Consider the following 17,190-nt stretch of genomic DNA (forward strand, 5'->3'; position numbering starts at 1 on the left):
AAGTAAACGTTACTTTAATATGATGGCTGTGGTTATCACTTATTTATTCTTAATCATATCTATCATAATTATCAAATGTAAAAGCTACCGAACTACCTACAATAATTAAGGAAAATACCATTTAGTTTACCGCAAGTTATCAGAGTCCAGCGACTGGATAACGAACACGACTCTCGTGAACTTCACATAACCTTAAGTAAAACCAGTATGTACTTAGGTACTAACTATGTAGTATTTTTGAGAACAATGTAAGCTCAGCTATGACTCAGAAGTCCCGCGGTCAATGTACAGTCGTCCAATAAAGGGCCTACGCAGTTCTACCCATTGCGCAATAAATTGTGCTCGATATCGCCAATTCATTGAGTAGGTCATTTGTTAATTAATAGGCATTATCTTCTTGTCAGGTCTCAGTAGTATAGATACCTACACTACACGTAACAATACCGTAACGTTGGATTTAATGAGCCAAATGACACGTACAATAGCTGAAAATGAAAGTCTGGCACTGCGGTGAAATATTGCTGCTAAAGCCATTAGATATTCAAAACAATAGAAACACGCAAGGTCACAAAATACTGCAAATGTCATGAAAGAACGTCTGTATTCGGTATACCTAGTTGTAATAGCACGGTATACTTACCAAGGCATTGAAAATGGAAAGCATGAAAAAGAGAAAGTAGGATTCGTATTTCAGCAAATAAAAAGTGCATGCTGGTAGACAGTTGAATTAGCGCTACATTTAAAAAAGTGTGTCGATTATCATACCTAGGCCTTCAATCAAAATAAGTAGGCTGGTCTAGAAAATACCTACATGGACGAAGATGTTGGTAAGTAATTTAATTGTTCAATGTAACATCTTGAATAACACTTCTTCAGGCACATCAGCAGTTTCAGACTACAAGCAGCGGTCCAGTCGATACAATTTTTTTGAACAGTTATATATCTTTGATTGGTGTGATGAGTGTGATGACCTTCGTGTAGGTAGAATTAAGCTTTATATAAATTCAGACTAGCGCGATATGCATAATAAAGTACCAAATAGCACTGAACACACTAAAGAAAGAGACTAGTACACATACCTTATTATGCAAAGAAGTGGTTTAGGACTTTAGGAGTAAAGTTACAGCGACGGCGGCGTGGGTCGGAGGAAGACGCGAGTTCCCGTAATTGCAGTAGGATGCGTCCACGACATTGAGCCACAATCAGGTGAGACGGCAAGCGGACAACGACGGATACAGGGTGTACAAATGTAGTATGAGATTTGAGTGCCTTTTTGAAAGTAGGTTATCAGCATATATTTAACAGTGGGAGCGCTCTAGCTCAAGCGCTGCTGCGCCAACCGCGACTAGCGACTCTAATTACAGCTCTCTTTCGTGCATTTGCTATAACGCAGTACTTAGGTATGTCTCCTTCCATCTTCAAGACAGTACTCGGTATCGAGAAGCATACCATGATACCATACAATACCTAGGTAGGTACCTACATTACAAGAGGACTCTACATAATAATATATGGATAGATCACATTATCATTTTTATCGTACCTTAGTTAAATCTTTTAAATAATGTGATGTCCTGTATACAGCAGTATGCGCACTTGCTGCCAGTTTGCCGGCAGAATGGAGCGAATGTTCCCGGCAGCACATCGATCAATGGGACACTTGCTTATGCATAATTGCTTATGCAGTTGGTAGAGGAGAATAAAGGACTCATTACAGTTGATGGGGTACCGTTAAAGTTAACAGCGTGTGATTACCGCTGTCTCAGATTAATATTTATGCAACTTGTTAGGTAGGTAGGTACATACTTAGGAATAATTATTATAAGCACTATGTAAGTACCTAATTGCCAAATAATAAAATGCAAATCAACATTCCGTCAGCTGTAGCTGCATAAAAACGTTGCAGAACCGAATCTTATTTCAATATCTGCACAACCTATTTTATATGAAACGGTTTCAGCCTTTCAGCTAAGTTTCAGTTTTTCACCTTATTTAAGTAACCTACTTCACGGAGTTTTGTCGATCGTCTGACAATACCGACTTTGTTTATACAGTTTCCATAACGACATTGTTTTGTGTATTTGAAGTAAATATTGCTATTTACTGTATAATCAAAGATTTAATTATACGGTTTGAATTATTCAGCAATGGCTACAGCGACCGCTCCTAATATTTCTCCAAGAATATTTTATGGGCTACGTACCGATATACAGTAAGTTTTACATTAATTTTAACATAGCATTTGAGTTCAATGTAGCTAACATTAGGTAAACAAACTTTAGAAACACAAAACTTTTTATAAAGAAGCTACTTTGTAGGTACTCTGATGTTTGTAGTTAGATATAAAGAACTAGAGAGATGTACCTACTAATAAGTTACTGGTTGGTGACCCTTTAGTTTTTGGTGAAGAAATGACGATATCAGATTCATAGAATAATAATTAATTAATTATTCTACCCGACAATAGGCCGAGCTGTTACCAGTGAAATGTTTCAGATACAATGCGCACTACATCACGGACACCGAGATCGTGTACCCGGCGGGCGGCGTGCTGGTCATCCACGACCACCTGCAGAAGAAGCAGAAATTCATCAAGCTGCAGGACAAGCATAAGCCGATCAAGTCTCTCGTGTTGGCTCCTAACAGGCAAGGCTTTTCAAATGTGAATGAACGCACTAAATTCCAGAAAGGACACATTCCACATTCTCCCCTTTAAAATATTGTATAAGAGGCCTTATGAGGATAAATTTACTACTTAAAAAATACCTGTAATTCCAGACGCTGGCTAGCACTAAACGAAATAGCAGAAGAGGGACAGAAGCCCATCATCACCATCTACGACCTGACCACCTACAAGCGGCGCAAGATCCTGACAGTCCCGGAGCTGACAGAGAACCCTACGGCACGCGAGTTCGCCTGCCTGCAGTTCACGTATGACTCCAAGTACCTGGTGGCCGTGACGGGAGACCCTGACTGGAGCCTGTACTACTACAACTGGGATAAGGGGAAGGTGGAGAGCCATGCGAAGGCACAGAACCCGAGCGGGCAGGGGACGGTGGATAATGTAAGTTTATTGCGGTCTTTGATAAATAATTTTTGAAAGATTGAGGTTAATTTGAGGACTCCGATTTTATCACTGACATAACATGAGTGAATCCTCCATAATATAAGGTAGGTACTTCAAATGGAAAGTTGGCTTGTCCTTTAATGTGAAACACATTGTTTGTGATTGAAGAATATGAAGATATCTTTAAGAATGTGTATATTGTGGATCTTCCATCAGGTACAATGTAATCCGAACGACGCGACGCTGGTCGTGCTGACAGGGCCCTTCACCTTCCGCATCATGAACGTGGCGGAGACGGTCTGGAGGCAGTGGGGCTGGTGCAAGGCGGAAAATGTAAGCTATATTTATATTTTGTTGATGACATGAATACAATTTGTTAAATGATCCACGGCTTGCCCAGTCTTCTACGGACCTGTTTTTATTTTGGACTTAAACAGGTTGAGGATTCCTTCTCATCCTGTGACTACCGGCTACTTGTCTAAGGTCTACCTAAATGGATGCCAGAGGGAGGTGGAGTAAACGAGTATTGCTCATCATCAGCAACCACTATCGACATATGTATTTAAGATCCTATCACATCCAGATCCAAACTGGCGGGTCCCAAAAAGTACAAAAACTATCCACAAATGTTGTCTCCAGACGCCCAGTAGGTCCTCCGTCCGATACCCGTATAAGGTCCTATCTGCCCTGAGCAGCCTGAAGGGGCTACAATCAATATTCTCTAACCTCACCCCCAGATGCACATAACATCATGCATGTGGCTGACGCCAGACCGGGTCATGTTCGGCACGGCGGCGGGCCGGCTGCTCGTGGTGGACAACGGGGAGCTGCGCGCCTCCTGCGTGTTTACCGCCGCGGAGGTGGTCGAGATGTCGCTCAAGAAGGTCGATGTTGAGTGAGTGAGAGCTATATGGTCTTTGTTATACTTACTTACCTTTTTGAGGTAGGTGGATAGGTATACTTTAGAATGATTTTAGATTCATTTAGATTTGCATTTATCTTAGTGGAATTTACTATACTGCTGTCTCAATGTCAACACCATTATCTACAAACCAAGCAGTAAGACTTACTCCATAATACTTTAGTTCCCTTTACCATTTTACACTTAAAACTACCTTTCTTGTGCTCATCCTTTAGACAGGAGGAGAGTGAGAAGGCGAGCTTGGCGAGCAAGCAGGACACAGCTAGCGAGCGCAGCGCCGGCGCCGCTCCCGAGGCCGCGCCGCTGGCCGACCAGCCCGTCACCTCGCTCGTCAACTTCGCTAAAGGTGACCCACTCAGCATGTGCACCAGCGGACAGGATATTAGCAGCTAGTGTGCCGCTATTTTCCTATACGGCTATCACCTCGCTATAGCTGACCTATTTAATTAGTACAGTACCTCAGCGTCTATTTAATTAATAAGGTACCTACTCAGAGTCTTTAAAATATTGGTCATACCTACCTAGTTAAATGGTCTTGTCGGGTGTGCCTTTTCATGATGATGGCAATGATCCAGCCAAGCAATAAACTTAAGTTATTAAAAGTGGATCCGCCTATTCCGATATTATAGTAATACTGTACATGGCTTTTAAAATAGTTTTAACAAATTAAGGAAGATTTTGTTTTCTGTCAGGGTTCGCGTTTGCGTGCGGCCCGGGCTACGTGCACATGTTCGAGAAGGAGACCCCACATCATTGGAGGAAGAGAAACGTTTATCGCATTTCAAGGAAGTCTTACAAGTACGTGGGTATATCTCATGAACTTATTTACATTTTGATTTATGGCGCACCATCAAAGTTTTTAGTGCAGTAAACTAACGGATCCAGTGCGTTCACGGTTTAATGCCTCAATAATTAGCAATTAAAACTCGTCTCGGTTCAATCTATGCCGTCACGACCGGCGTAAACATAAGGTTAGAAACCGTATGTTCTAATTCTGAATGTAAACTGTTACACTATTATTTTCAAGGTCAGACAGCAGGATAGGAACTAGAGCAATTTGTGAGAGCAATTCTATCCTATGTAGGTAGAGTAGTTATCCAATCAAACTGAGCCAGTTCCTAAAGGAAAGCAATTGTTACACTACAGCTGTGGAGATCCCAGTTAAAGTCGAACACACACTTATACAAATTTCAACATTGCGAATGCGAATTTATCACCAGATAAATTAGAATTCCAGAAGAGGTCATACATGACTTGTGTGTTGATTGTTTGTGACACGCCGCTAGCTTATAACATTACCTACGTGTAAGAAAGCGAGAATCAGTTTTCAGTCTAATCTAAAGGCAGGACCTAACTAAGTATATAGAACTTATTAGCCATGCAGCGTTACGACTTCACGACGCATCAACACATCATCCATACATACTGAGAATATAGGATATCCGCAGCGCAGCGTCTCGAAACTGTTATCTTTTTTCCACGTAAAATGCCCTCGTTATGAAGCTGCTGGTGTATTGCAGACACACGCGCGAGCACCCGGTGTGGTCCCCGCTGGACTCCGTGAGACACATCGCGGTGGACCCCCACCAGGAGACGCTGGTCATCACCACGATGAGGAAGCAGCTCTACCATGTGAAGCTGTTCGGACAACACATGCTACAGGTGAGCTGTGGTTTACATCGATTTAATTACTTAAACTCTGCCCGACTTTAACATGGCTAAGTATAACTTTGCCAAAACTTTGCATTTATGAACAGAATGGTAAGAGAAGAGGATTTAAGCGCGTATTTTCCGGCATATCGTCAAAAACGTCAGCACTAGGTCAAACAAAATAGTTACTATAGGTACATGAATACAAAATTTTATATCTTGCAATAACACAAGCACAACTCCCGCAGAATCCCGAGATCCCATTCCTGGAGCTCGGTCCGGCCATGCATCACGGCCGCATCAACTCTCTGTCCGTCTGCGCGTGGAAGCCCATCTTCATGACCTCTGGCGAGGACCGCAGCATCCGCATCTGGAACTACATGACGGATGATGTGGAACTGATCAAGCTGTACCAGGAGGAGATACACTGCGTCTCGATGCATCCTACCGGTGGGTTTATGTTTGGTGGTTTGGTAAGCGTAGGAAGTGTTAGTTTCTCGCTTTTTGCCTAGAATAGAGTAGCGAGAAAAGTGTTTTTTTCTGCTGTATTATGTTATGTAACCTAACTATCCACCCGATTATGTCTATCTTGTTTATTAACATAGATACCTAGGGCCTTACCTATATTTAAGTACCTACTTATATAAGTTTGCAAACACGGATTATTATACCCAAAACGTCCGGCCACCTGGCTGATTAGTAAAATATAATTATACCTAACGTGAAGACTGTATGTACTGACTGTATTTCAGGATTATTCGCAATAGTAGGCTTCTCCGACAAGCTCCGCTTCATGGTGGTGCTGATAGACGACCTGGAGGTGATGAGAGAGTTCCCCATCCGCAGCTGCGCCCGGGCCTGCTTCAGCTCCAACGGACACCTGTTCGCGGCCGTCAACAACCAAGTCATACAAGTCTTCTCCTCCGTGTCCTTTCAGAATATCTACAACTTGAAAGGTCATAATGGAAAGGTACGATATGAATAATTTTATTTTATAATAAGTTTTAATGTGTTTTTTTCTTTGTGACGTGAGTCTAGAAGTCACTGGCCCAAGGGCGAAAGATTACGAGCTGCAGCTAAAGTACCTACCTATAGAGGAAAATTACAAGCGGAGTTCAGTATAGGTAATTATTGATGTGAGTACTTTTAACCTTTTCGATAAAGCGCATCTTGGAGCATTAATTATTTTATAAATTGAAGTATCGTTTAGCCGATGACGATGCCGATGTCTACCTTAGTAAACAAGTCCTCAAGTTTGGAGCTATTACACTTTTTTATCTTGACAAACTAACAACCTACCTACCACCTAAGTAATTATCTCAATGATGGAAGGTTGGTCAGTTTGACTTTTGGCTCCCAACTTCAAAACTATCTACTTGTTTCGACCGATTTGTATAATAATAAGTACTTATGTGATTCTTTCAGTTATTTTCCTCACCTCCCCTAATTCCTCCGCAGATAACCTCCCTGGCGTGGTCATCCGGCGACGGCACGCTGGTGTCATGCGGCAGTGAGGGCGCCGTGTACGAATGGAGCCTCGCCACCGGCAGCCGCGCCGGCGAGGTCGTGCTCAAGACCAACCAGTTTACCGCTTGCGCTATACAGAGGTATTTACACCTTGGAGTAACCCGGTTGTAGCTCTACTATGGTTTTGTTTCGAATCGTTGGAAGCAGCTTGTCGAGAAAGTTCCATTGTTTCGATAGCTACATCTAGCGTCACTATTTTCATTGCCATGATTCAAAAAAGGAGAAGACACATCACCTAGCCTTCTAACACGGACTGTTGGGTATTGAACTCCTTATAAATACGCCTATTTCTCTGATTCTTGTCGACATATTTTATTTTGTCAAACTTCATTCACAGCAATGGCAAGACCATGTACGCAGTGGGCACCGATGGCGAAATCAAAGAGATCGGGCTCAGCACCATCAGGAGAAACTTGAGCCTGATTGGCTGCGCCCTGGACACGTGCGTGCTCTCCCGCTCTGACCTGATGCTGTTCATCACCGGCGGAGACGGAGGCGTGTGCAGTGTGCAACTGCCTTTACTTGACAAAGCCATCTACAACGAGTTCCATATGCACAATATTAAAGTCACCTGCATAGCCCTGGCTTATGACGACCAGACGCTGATATCTGTGGCTGAAGATGCCTCAATCTGCTTGTGGCGTCTGACCAATGCCGACGGTAGAGCGATCGCCTTGGATAAAGACTTCGCTTATTCGAAGGAGATTCTGATCAGCAAGAAGGATTTGCAGGAGAAAATTAATGCAATCAACGTAAGTAGAACCCCCTAGAAATATGCAGTTTGTAAGGCAACCCAGGCGAGGTAATTTGGCACCTAGACGACAAGAACCAGGATTGAAGCTGGGTACCTCGAACTAGTACCTAAACATGATATCAGAAGACCTATAACGGGGCGCAAGACGCGCACAAAAGTTTTCTGTCGCTCTCGCTCATGAAGCCGCACGATGTGAGTGTGATGCAAAACTTTTGTCACGACTTGACGACTTATCTTGGTTTGGTTTAATACTTTGTTTGTCGACAGCTGCTGAGCACCCGCATGAGCGAGCTGGAGACGGAGCACACGTACCAGCTGCGGCAGGCGGAGGCGGCGCACGCGGAGAAGCTGAAGGAAGTGCACGAGGGGTACTGCGCCGCCATCGACGAGTTGAAGGAGAAGAATGAGGTACTTATAACCAACAAATACGTTTCTGTAGGACTTTTTCCGGATAATTTTGCGATATTTTTTTCCGATTGTTCATTGTTTTACGCACCAAGTGTTTAAGAAACTAAGTAGGTATCTAGATTTGTAAAATTTGCACGCTGTCGGTGTCAAAAAGGTAACCATCCAGGATATGCAGCGCCGTCGACCAGTATTTGTATTAGACTAGACTTGAAACGTTGACTTGAATGTTTTGTTTCCAGACTATGGACAACGATCATACCCACGAAATTGGTATGATTCAGCAAGATATAGCCAAGCTGCGCGCCAGCCACGAGCGCACTCTGCAAGCGTTGGAAGCTGACTTCAACGTTAGACTCATCGGAGAATATGATCGCTACCAGGTATACTCGTGTGTTTCACTATTTATCGTACACTAGATCGCCATCACGAACTGTTCTTTGTCATTTATAATATAGTGCCTTTGTGAATTTTAAAATTACCTCTGATTTTCATGTGGCGCACTTGCTCGCCCATAGAACTCCTTCGTATTTTTTATGACAAATAAAATTATATACTAACATAATGATCGAATGGGACTTAACTATACACACAACACTTTATAGAACCTTGAAGATAAAACTGCAAGAATGAGACAAGAATACGAAGATAGGCTGCAAGTACTGGCAGATAGCAAGCGAGAAGCCCTCAGGGAATTGAACGAAATGTTTGAAGCTCAATTGGAAGAGAAAGATATGCTATTGACGGAGGTAATTAAACTTATATTGCTACACCATTTTTGATGAAATACCAAAATAACTAGCACCATATTGGTTTTGTGAAATTTTAATTACATATTTAAAATTTACAGTTACAAGAACAAGCTGATTCGGAGAAACGTGAGCATGAAACCATAAAGTCTTCTATAGAAGACGATGCAGACAGAGAGATTATAGAAATCAGGACTGCCTACGAGGTTCAGCTAAAGGAAGAAAAGGATGCGAATGTGAGACTAAAGGGAGAGACTGGGCTCATGAAGAAGAAACTTATCGCTGCTAATAAGGAAATTGAAGAGTTCAAACATCAAGTTGAACAACTTAAAGGTAGGTATAGGAATAGTAAATAATACTTACCTGCATAAAATTTAACAAATAATTTACAAACAACTATTATAATTATGTTTTCCAGCTGAACACAAACAGTTTCTAAAAATCATATCGACGTTAGAGCAAGACGTAAACGATCTGAAGAAAGAAATAGCCGAAAGAGATAGCACCATACAGGACAAGGAGAAAAGAATATACGAATTGAAACGGAAAAAGCAAGAACTAGAAAAGTATAAGTTTGTGTTGAATTTCAAAATCACCGAGCTGAAAAATCAGGTGAGCATTTTAGATATTTTAGATTTTATGAAATCTGTCATTTGGATATATTAAAATGCGATTTTGTGCGCGTAGATTGAGCCGAAGCAACAATTGATTCGGGAACTCAAGGCTCAAATTGAAGATATGGAGAGTGAGGAAATGAAACTTCTCAACATAAAGCACGATCTTGGTACGAATACTTATGTCGGTTGTAGAAGTCATTTTTAAGTACACGACATGCATGATTGAAGTCACTGCCTGGGATTGCTGCACTGCGTAGATAGGCTCGTAGAATGTAAATAAAATTACAACTGCAATTAAGTTACTTAACTAATTATTAACTTATGAAGTAATTTGCAATATTACTGTTGTACAGATAGAGCCGTTAGAACACGAATTGAAGGCGAAAAAGATAAGAATACTCGAGTTGGAGGTGTCCTTAGAATCTTTGCTTAAGAAAAAATCATTCCGTGGTAACTTTATTTCAGTTGTAATTTTTTTCAGAGTATGAATCATAGATAGGTACTTATAGATTATTGAATAAGTAACGGTTGTACTTAGATGGTTTTTAGCTTTTCTAGATACTATAGTACCTATTTAGATAGTTTTTAACTAAGACTACATGTAACTATACTGTTCTGCCTGTGTGTTCTGTTAGTAAGTACACAGGTATATTCATTTCGGTAATCAATGGTATCTTCAAATATCGTACTTATATAGAACTTAGTTATCTTATATAGAACTTTAGTAAATATCAAACTTATAAGCCTTGCCTGATTGTCAACAATCGGTAAGTACATAAAAAATTACCACAATTATCAATTTGCAGAGCTCAAAATCACTCAATTGCATGAAAAATTGGGATCAGCCAAGAGGGATTACCTCACCGAAGCGGATAGAAATCAGGTGCTGAAGAATACGTTAAAAAGAATCAAAATAGACCTTCACCACATGACGGCCAACTTCCAGGACCCCAACAAACTCAAACTCAATGTTAAGGTAAATCGTTGAACTATTTTCTTATTACGGCATGGCATCGTCGTAGGATGTAGGATATTGTTTTGAAATTCCGTAAAGAAGGACACATCAATAATACGCCTTAATTTTCCATGCAACAAGAAACCCAACGAGAAACCAAGTATAAAATATGTTCGACCTCTGATCCAACAAGAGCTAAATAAATAGAGCAAGCCCTAACCAACACGACACTCATCGTCTTAATTAATTAAAATGGCTTTCTTTCAGGCCCTATTCCAAAAGTACGTAGAAGACCTGGACTTTATCCGCGAACGAGCGTCTGAAGACGAGGCGGTGCGTGAGTTCAACCGCCAGAGGGCGCACTTGGAGAAGCAGTGCGCGGCGCTCAGACACCAGCTAGCGCAGAGCCAGGGCGGCGCCAAGACTGATGTGCACAAGATTATGGATGTGAGTAATGCAGCCGTCTAGATAGACGGGTCATTAATTCACGGGTCTAGCCTCCCAATACCATTTGCGCTATAAGTAGTCTTAACAAACTTGGGCTATTTGAGAGCTCCAGATGACAACAGGAGACCTGATAGTTGAACCGGCAGAGGGCGCACTTGGAGAAGCAGTGCGCGGCGCTGAGGCACCAGCTAGCGCCTAGCCAGGGCGGGGCCAAGACTGATGTGCACAAGATCATGGACGTCAGTAATGTAGCCGTCTAGCTAGGCAGGTATGACCCCTGTGCTCTTATGCCTACAATCGGAAAGATTGACTCCTGGCCAGCCAGAAAGAATGCTATCGAAGTTATTTTTTTAACCATTTCGCGCTACACACTTGGCAAACTAAGGCGGTTGTACTAGGGCTCCAGGTATCAACATTGTCGTCATAGTTCAACCGGCAGAGGGCGCACTTGGAGAATCAGTGCGCGGCGCTGAGGCACCAGCTCGCGGCCAGCCAGGGCGGCGCCAAGACTGATGTGCATAAAATTATGGACGTGAGTACACACCAGCACCCTAGTAGGTAGGTATATTGCCCATCTGTCTGGTAGGTGCTCCCGCAGACACCGAAGATAGGTCACCGAAGTGCCGAATGTTAGTGGAGACCCTCTGCACCTCTTGGGTGCCATAGATCATCCACAACGAAAGTGTATGAAACAGCACTTTTTTTCACCATTCCCCTATGACGGATGTTCAGTATGACGGTCAGTCAGTACAGTCACCTGTCAATTGGAAAATCACTGAATAAAATCCGACCTGTATACTCGAATTCAACCCTCATTTCCCCCACTTGCAGGAGAACTGCACCCTACTCACAGAGATCAACAGCCTGCGCCTAGAGCTCAAGTCGACGCGCTCGCGCTGCGCCCAGATGGAGTCGATCCTGGGCCTGTCGGCGCGCCGCGTGCCGCCCGCCGCCGCGCGCGCGCGCCTCGACCGCGCCACGCACGACCGGGACAGGCTCGATGACGAGTTTAGACAGCAGATTGAGGTAACTACATAGTTAGTAAGTAACTTCTTTAAGGTGGCTAGTTCCCACACATGTAAGCGGGCCGACAACCGAAATTTTTGGATAAAGGCGGCAGTAGACACGGCAAGAAGAAGACCTCAATAGATCTCGTTGTCTTGGTGACACGATTGGCCAATAAGGTTAGCGTCAGTTGCTGAATGAGCAAGCTGCACTGGACGTAAGTATATAAGGAACAAATAAGACACGAGGAGGCGCTACGCCGGGCGTAAGTATATAAGAAACAAATGATACGACGAGGCTCCTTTAGCACCCCATGGATGGATTGAGGTGTATCAGTCACATGGAGTCGATCCTGGGCCTGTCGGCGCGCGCGCGCCTCGACCGCGCCACGCACGACCGAAAGAGGTTGGATGAAGAGTTCAGACAGCAGATTGAGGTAACTAGTTACTTCTTTAGGGTTCCCAGGTGGTAAGCGGGTCGACAACCAACTTTTTTTGCTGCAGGATATGGAATAGCGGCCATAACTAAGCTATCTGGCCCTGTAGCACGGGGCGCTATTAAGACGTGACAAACGTTCCCCGTCGCGCTCGCTCTTGAGGCTGCGCGATGTGAGTGGGCGCGATGCAAAACTCTTGTCACGTCTTAAATACGCCACGTACTACTCGTAGCCCTTCAGATAGAGGTAAAATACCTCTTTGATTCTGCGATTGCATTTTACCTAAAGTGAAATTTTCCTCTCACTAAATTGTAATCAATCCAAATAAGGATGCAAATCGACTAATGAAGACGACATCATATGCCATCGCTTTTGTGTTTGTAGTGTTGAACACGCGCGGGCAGCCCTCAATAGGTTCTGAGCTTTAAATTAGGCTACTGGCCTACTATTCCCTGACTACCCTACCTAGCTAATATACCGATTTAGCTATAATTTCAAACTCTATTCACCAGGAAAGAGAATCCCTCATCGAGGCGCTAAAAGAAGAGAACGTGCGTCTCCTCTCCAAGATCCGCTGTGCCGACGACCCCTCGCCCGAGGGGGGCGCGGGGGGCGAGCCGCCGCGCGGGGAGGGGGACTCCCCGTCGCCGGGCGACAGAGTCTCGGGGTCTTTCACTACCACCAGGAGCGCGTTTGAAGTTGAAGGCAGCGAGAGTGACGTCACTAGGGATGATGTGTAAAGCCGCGTGTCACTGGTCGATGGTTTGCCGCGTGCAGTCGATGGTTTAAGGATATGGTGATGGAGGGTGACCGTGATTTTTAGTAACTATGCCCTTGGCAGGTGAATGTATTCGTCATAATGTGCATACATTACGGTTGAGTATGTAACTGTGCTACGAAACAACTATTTAGTTTTTTTGCTATTTTAGAGTTGGTCCCATAATGAAAGTTGCATAGGGTGACGAGAACATTCACTAGCCAATAATAGGATAGTTATTGATAAATCGTGACCCTGCGTAGCTAAGGTATAATGCCTTACTGATATTTTAATTAGGGCAAGTTGATAGTGTAGCTCCCATTAGATTTTATATCTCTATTCCTATCGAATACTCTAATTATGTTATAATTTTATTACTAAGGTGTTCATAATAAAATATTTCATGTTTACTCAAATATTATATTTGCAATTTTATTATAAAAACGTTGTGACTTTAAAAAATAATAACTTCACGTCCTCGTTATTAAGAAACTCAATGTTACTTCTATATAAATCTTGTAAAAATTAACAAATGCGAAGTAATAAATAGCTAACCTTCACCCATTGACGTCCTTAACCGAAATCGTACAGAAAACAAAATACATATTTCTCGATAATTTCATTCACACGCTAACTACCTAACAGCTAGATGAGTTAAACTAGTCCCTCTGGCGAGAAGGTGGAATGGGGGGCTTACTGCGGGTAGTGGCGCTCACAGCAGGCCGGGAATGATGGCCTTTCGTCCCTTGGGGTAGTCGGGGAACTCTTTCTTGTAGTTGCGGTGCTTGCCGAGCGCCCACACCGCCATCTGGTAGAAGCCCGCCGCCGCGAAGATACCCGCTGGAAATTTAGAACAACGATGCTTTAGAAAACTGATTTAGATTAGGTCACTGAAAAGATAACTAGTTCATTATGATACAACTATACAGTGCTGAAATTTGGTCATTACCATAGACATTACCTGCATTCGAGTTGCAGTGTTGCTTGGGTATATGCTAGTCAGATTACTTGTGGCATAAAAAGTTACAGTATTTGATCGTAGTCGCTGATTCATCATAACTCGTGTATGGATAAACAAATATTTAACACACACGTCAAAGTCCAAGAGTTCATGTACAATCCTAAATATAACTGCGAAAACCGAACGTATATCTAAGGAATATGAGAGTAGGTATTTATAATATTCTATTCGTTTATTAATAAATAAATGATTAGAATTGACAATTCAGTATTTTGTGTGCAACCAAGTAGGTATTCCTGAGCAATGTCATATAGCTACCTTATACACCGCTAGCTAGCTTTTACATTACAAATGTAAATAATACCTACTATAGTTGGGTAAGAATACATTTCCACATTAAACAACTATTTATGTTAATGAAGGGCAGACTTGAAAGAGTGATCGGAAAGGGATTTTTTCCCTTCAATTTGACTGTTTGTATGTACCTACAATTTACTCATGCTGACCTTCACAAATAAATATCCATCTTATTTCTGTATCGTACCTACTTGCTATTGACCTTCTGAAAGACTTCAATATATGTATAGATAAATTAACATACAATCAATACTTTTTACACATAAAAAATGCCATGTAAACGTAGAGATACTTACATGCAAGCTGGTTACGTAGGTATATTATTATTTTAATATGGAAATATAGAAAGTGAAAGGAACCTTAAACACTTCTCTTTTGTAGAGCAGCACTGCATAATAAATACACATTTAACCAATGGAAATAAATCAGCAAATTAGAAATTTAATAAGCTTACCACAAAATATATTTTGTTAAAGATGGGTAGGTTATGTATTTTAACCACTTGAATGCCGGTAAATCAAACACAATATAAATTGTATTCTGATTCGCGTAAATTCACAGCTAAGCATACCAGGTTAAGTAATGAAATTAACAAATAGATGCTGAACCAACAACTCACCTGGAATGCATTTAGTCATCACAGTGAAGAAGAACCAGGAGCCAAACTCGTAGGTGTAGTTGGGACAGGAGACCAGGTCGAAGAGCTTGGTCAAGGGGTTGCTGTCGGGCACTGGGATCTTGCGCACCTTGGTGCCTGGAGGACGCAGGTTCTTCAGCAGCAGGTGGATGCTCAGGTTGCCCACTTCACACAGCTGTAATGTTGATGAGTTTGTTTTGGTCGGTGATCTAGTGGGTTTTTTGGTATTGGTGCTACAGGTATACCAATATACCAGCCACATTATATTCTAGAAGTATTAAAGTTGCTATTCCTATTCGAAATAAGTACAACTGCAAGTATAAATAAGGCATAAGTACAGGTTATCATCATCAGTCAATTATGAAGCAGCCTGAAGGCACCTCATCTTAAACCCTCTACTGGCCTGTATTTAATGCAGTAAAAGTTCAACAATGACTGTGCTTATATTGGATGTTTAAAACCTGTAAAGCAGAACAACTTTCAAACTAGTAAGGTGGGTTTGGTTCATTATAACTCTAATTAAATTCCATTGTACTTTGGAATTTTGTATTTAAATTGTGTGAACACTTAGTATTGGTATCAAAGACAATGTTGTTACAGCATGATTCTTGAAGATATTTTTGTATTATTGGTTGAATGAAACGAAATAATTGACTATTGCAAAAGTGTTACCATGCTGGAGATAATCAGATATTTTCATAATCCTCAGAATCATTTACAACTACAGATAAGATTGGATACAAATTTGCTACCATAACAGATAACAGTATTACTCACAATGAACCCTGTGAGTCCCACATAGAAGGTGGCAGTGCCAGGGGGCGTGTACTGGGGGTGGTTGATGTGGTATGCCACATACATGGCGAACAGCCAGTAGTAGCTGCAGTTCTTGAACAGGTTCATGAGCGGCATCGTGCCGTGGGAGAACCGGTGCACGAACAACGTCTCCAAGATGCGCTTCACATAGTGAGCCGAGAAACACACAGCCGCCACACTGAAAATATATTTAGAATTGTAAGATTTCTGTGATACGCTGTTAGGAACAGTTTCGTTAATTATTGTGAAATTATATGAATGGATACCTAGCGACATGTCCAGGACTAGTAGTTTGAACTCCGTAGAAAATCCAGGGTCTCTGGTAAACCCACAAATAAACAAACAGTGGTCCTGCATATTCAGCCAAGAACACATTCTTCCATGATATTTGAGGTCCTAAATCTTTCACATACAGCTTCGATCCGTTCTGAATGTTCAAAGACTTCAATTTATCATCATCTTTCAGAGATTTTCCTTTCGCTTCCAGCTTGATGGCCTGTCTGTCTGGATACAGTTTCTTATTAAGGTTTTGGTAGATTTTTTGTTTGACATTTTCAATGGTCGCATCTTCACTAACATCTATTTTGCCCACGGGCTTTGAGCCCTTGGTGTTCAAGATTTCGATCTAAAATGAAAAAGAAAATTATTATTAGGTATTACAAATTACCCATCAACAAAATGCTGTTCAGTTACTTAAATTTAAGTGATACAGACCTCCATCAATTCGCTGTTCCAATTATTTAAATTCACAACCGGCTAACTAAGCCACGACCGACGCTCGAAACTCGAAAGAAAATGTAATTAATATTTAAATTACAAGGCAAAAATGAAGGAAACACACTCTGCAGCAAGAGCAAATCTGACTTTATTGACAAATGACAAATCATCTGACAATTTTAATAATCTTGACATTGTCAACTTGAACACAGAACAAATTATTGTCAAAGGCAGGTCTTTATTATTCTGAGGTTTTCAGTCATTTTGGCTAGTATTAAAATATCCGAAAGTGGCTGGGAGTGGACATACAAAATTGTAAATCAGTAATCTATTATGCCTATACCTACATCATTTAAGGGAGTTTAAGTTACTTCATTTGTATGATAGAAATCATTTGTAATAATAAACATA

At 41.8% G+C, this 17,190-nt stretch overlaps 2 protein-coding genes across 2 annotated transcripts; one reads left to right on the forward strand and one right to left on the reverse strand.

The window, feature by feature from the left end:
• Positions 1 to 1,900: 1,900 nt before the first annotated feature.
• On the forward strand, positions 1,901 to 13,712 carry LOC105385658 (cilia- and flagella-associated protein 57). Its single transcript, XM_038113119.2, has 22 exons — positions 1,901 to 2,212; positions 2,497 to 2,646; positions 2,779 to 3,064; positions 3,284 to 3,400; positions 3,805 to 3,962; positions 4,205 to 4,335; positions 4,682 to 4,787; positions 5,510 to 5,651; positions 5,888 to 6,089; positions 6,392 to 6,609; positions 7,098 to 7,246; positions 7,504 to 7,918; positions 8,188 to 8,328; positions 8,568 to 8,708; positions 8,931 to 9,074; positions 9,176 to 9,407; positions 9,493 to 9,686; positions 10,045 to 10,141; positions 10,498 to 10,667; positions 10,914 to 11,093; positions 11,925 to 12,119; positions 13,047 to 13,712. The coding sequence occupies exons 1-22, from the start codon at positions 2,148 to 2,150 to the stop codon at positions 13,272 to 13,274; spliced, it is 3,861 nt and encodes a 1,286-aa protein (XP_037969047.2). The 5' UTR covers positions 1,901 to 2,147; the 3' UTR covers positions 13,275 to 13,712.
• Positions 13,698 to 16,943, reverse strand: LOC105385206 (very-long-chain enoyl-CoA reductase). The gene is made up of 5 exons (XM_011555545.3): positions 16,777 to 16,943; positions 16,329 to 16,687; positions 16,024 to 16,240; positions 15,229 to 15,421; positions 13,698 to 14,131 (listed from the first exon to the last, which is right to left on the reverse strand). The coding sequence occupies exons 1-5, from the start codon at positions 16,780 to 16,782 to the stop codon at positions 14,004 to 14,006; spliced, it is 903 nt and encodes a 300-aa protein (XP_011553847.1). The 5' UTR covers positions 16,783 to 16,943; the 3' UTR covers positions 13,698 to 14,003.
• Between the last annotated feature and the right edge of the window lie 247 nt (positions 16,944 to 17,190).

This window comes from Plutella xylostella, chromosome 5 (genome assembly GCF_932276165.1).
Source record: "Plutella xylostella chromosome 5, ilPluXylo3.1, whole genome shotgun sequence".
Classification (NCBI taxonomy): domain Eukaryota; kingdom Metazoa; phylum Arthropoda; class Insecta; order Lepidoptera; family Plutellidae; genus Plutella; species Plutella xylostella.

Coding starts and splice junctions, on each gene's coding strand:
- LOC105385206 (XM_011555545.3), bottom strand. Junction 16,241..16,328: donor AGTCCTGGACATGTCGCTAG/GTATCCATTCAT, acceptor ATATATTTTCAG/TGTGGCGGCTGTGTGTTTCT. Junction 14,132..15,228: donor GATGACTAAATGCATTCCAG/GTGAGTTGTTGG, acceptor CTAAATTTCCAG/CGGGTATCTTCGCGGCGGCG.
- LOC105385658 (XM_038113119.2), top strand. CDS start 2,148: ATGGCTACAGCGACCGCTCCTAATATTTCTCCAAGAATATTTTATGGG. Junction 2,213..2,496: donor GGGCTACGTACCGATATACA/GTAAGTTTTACA, acceptor GAAATGTTTCAG/ATACAATGCGCACTACATCA. Junction 9,687..10,044: donor TCACCGAGCTGAAAAATCAG/GTGAGCATTTTA, acceptor ACTGTTGTACAG/ATAGAGCCGTTAGAACACGA.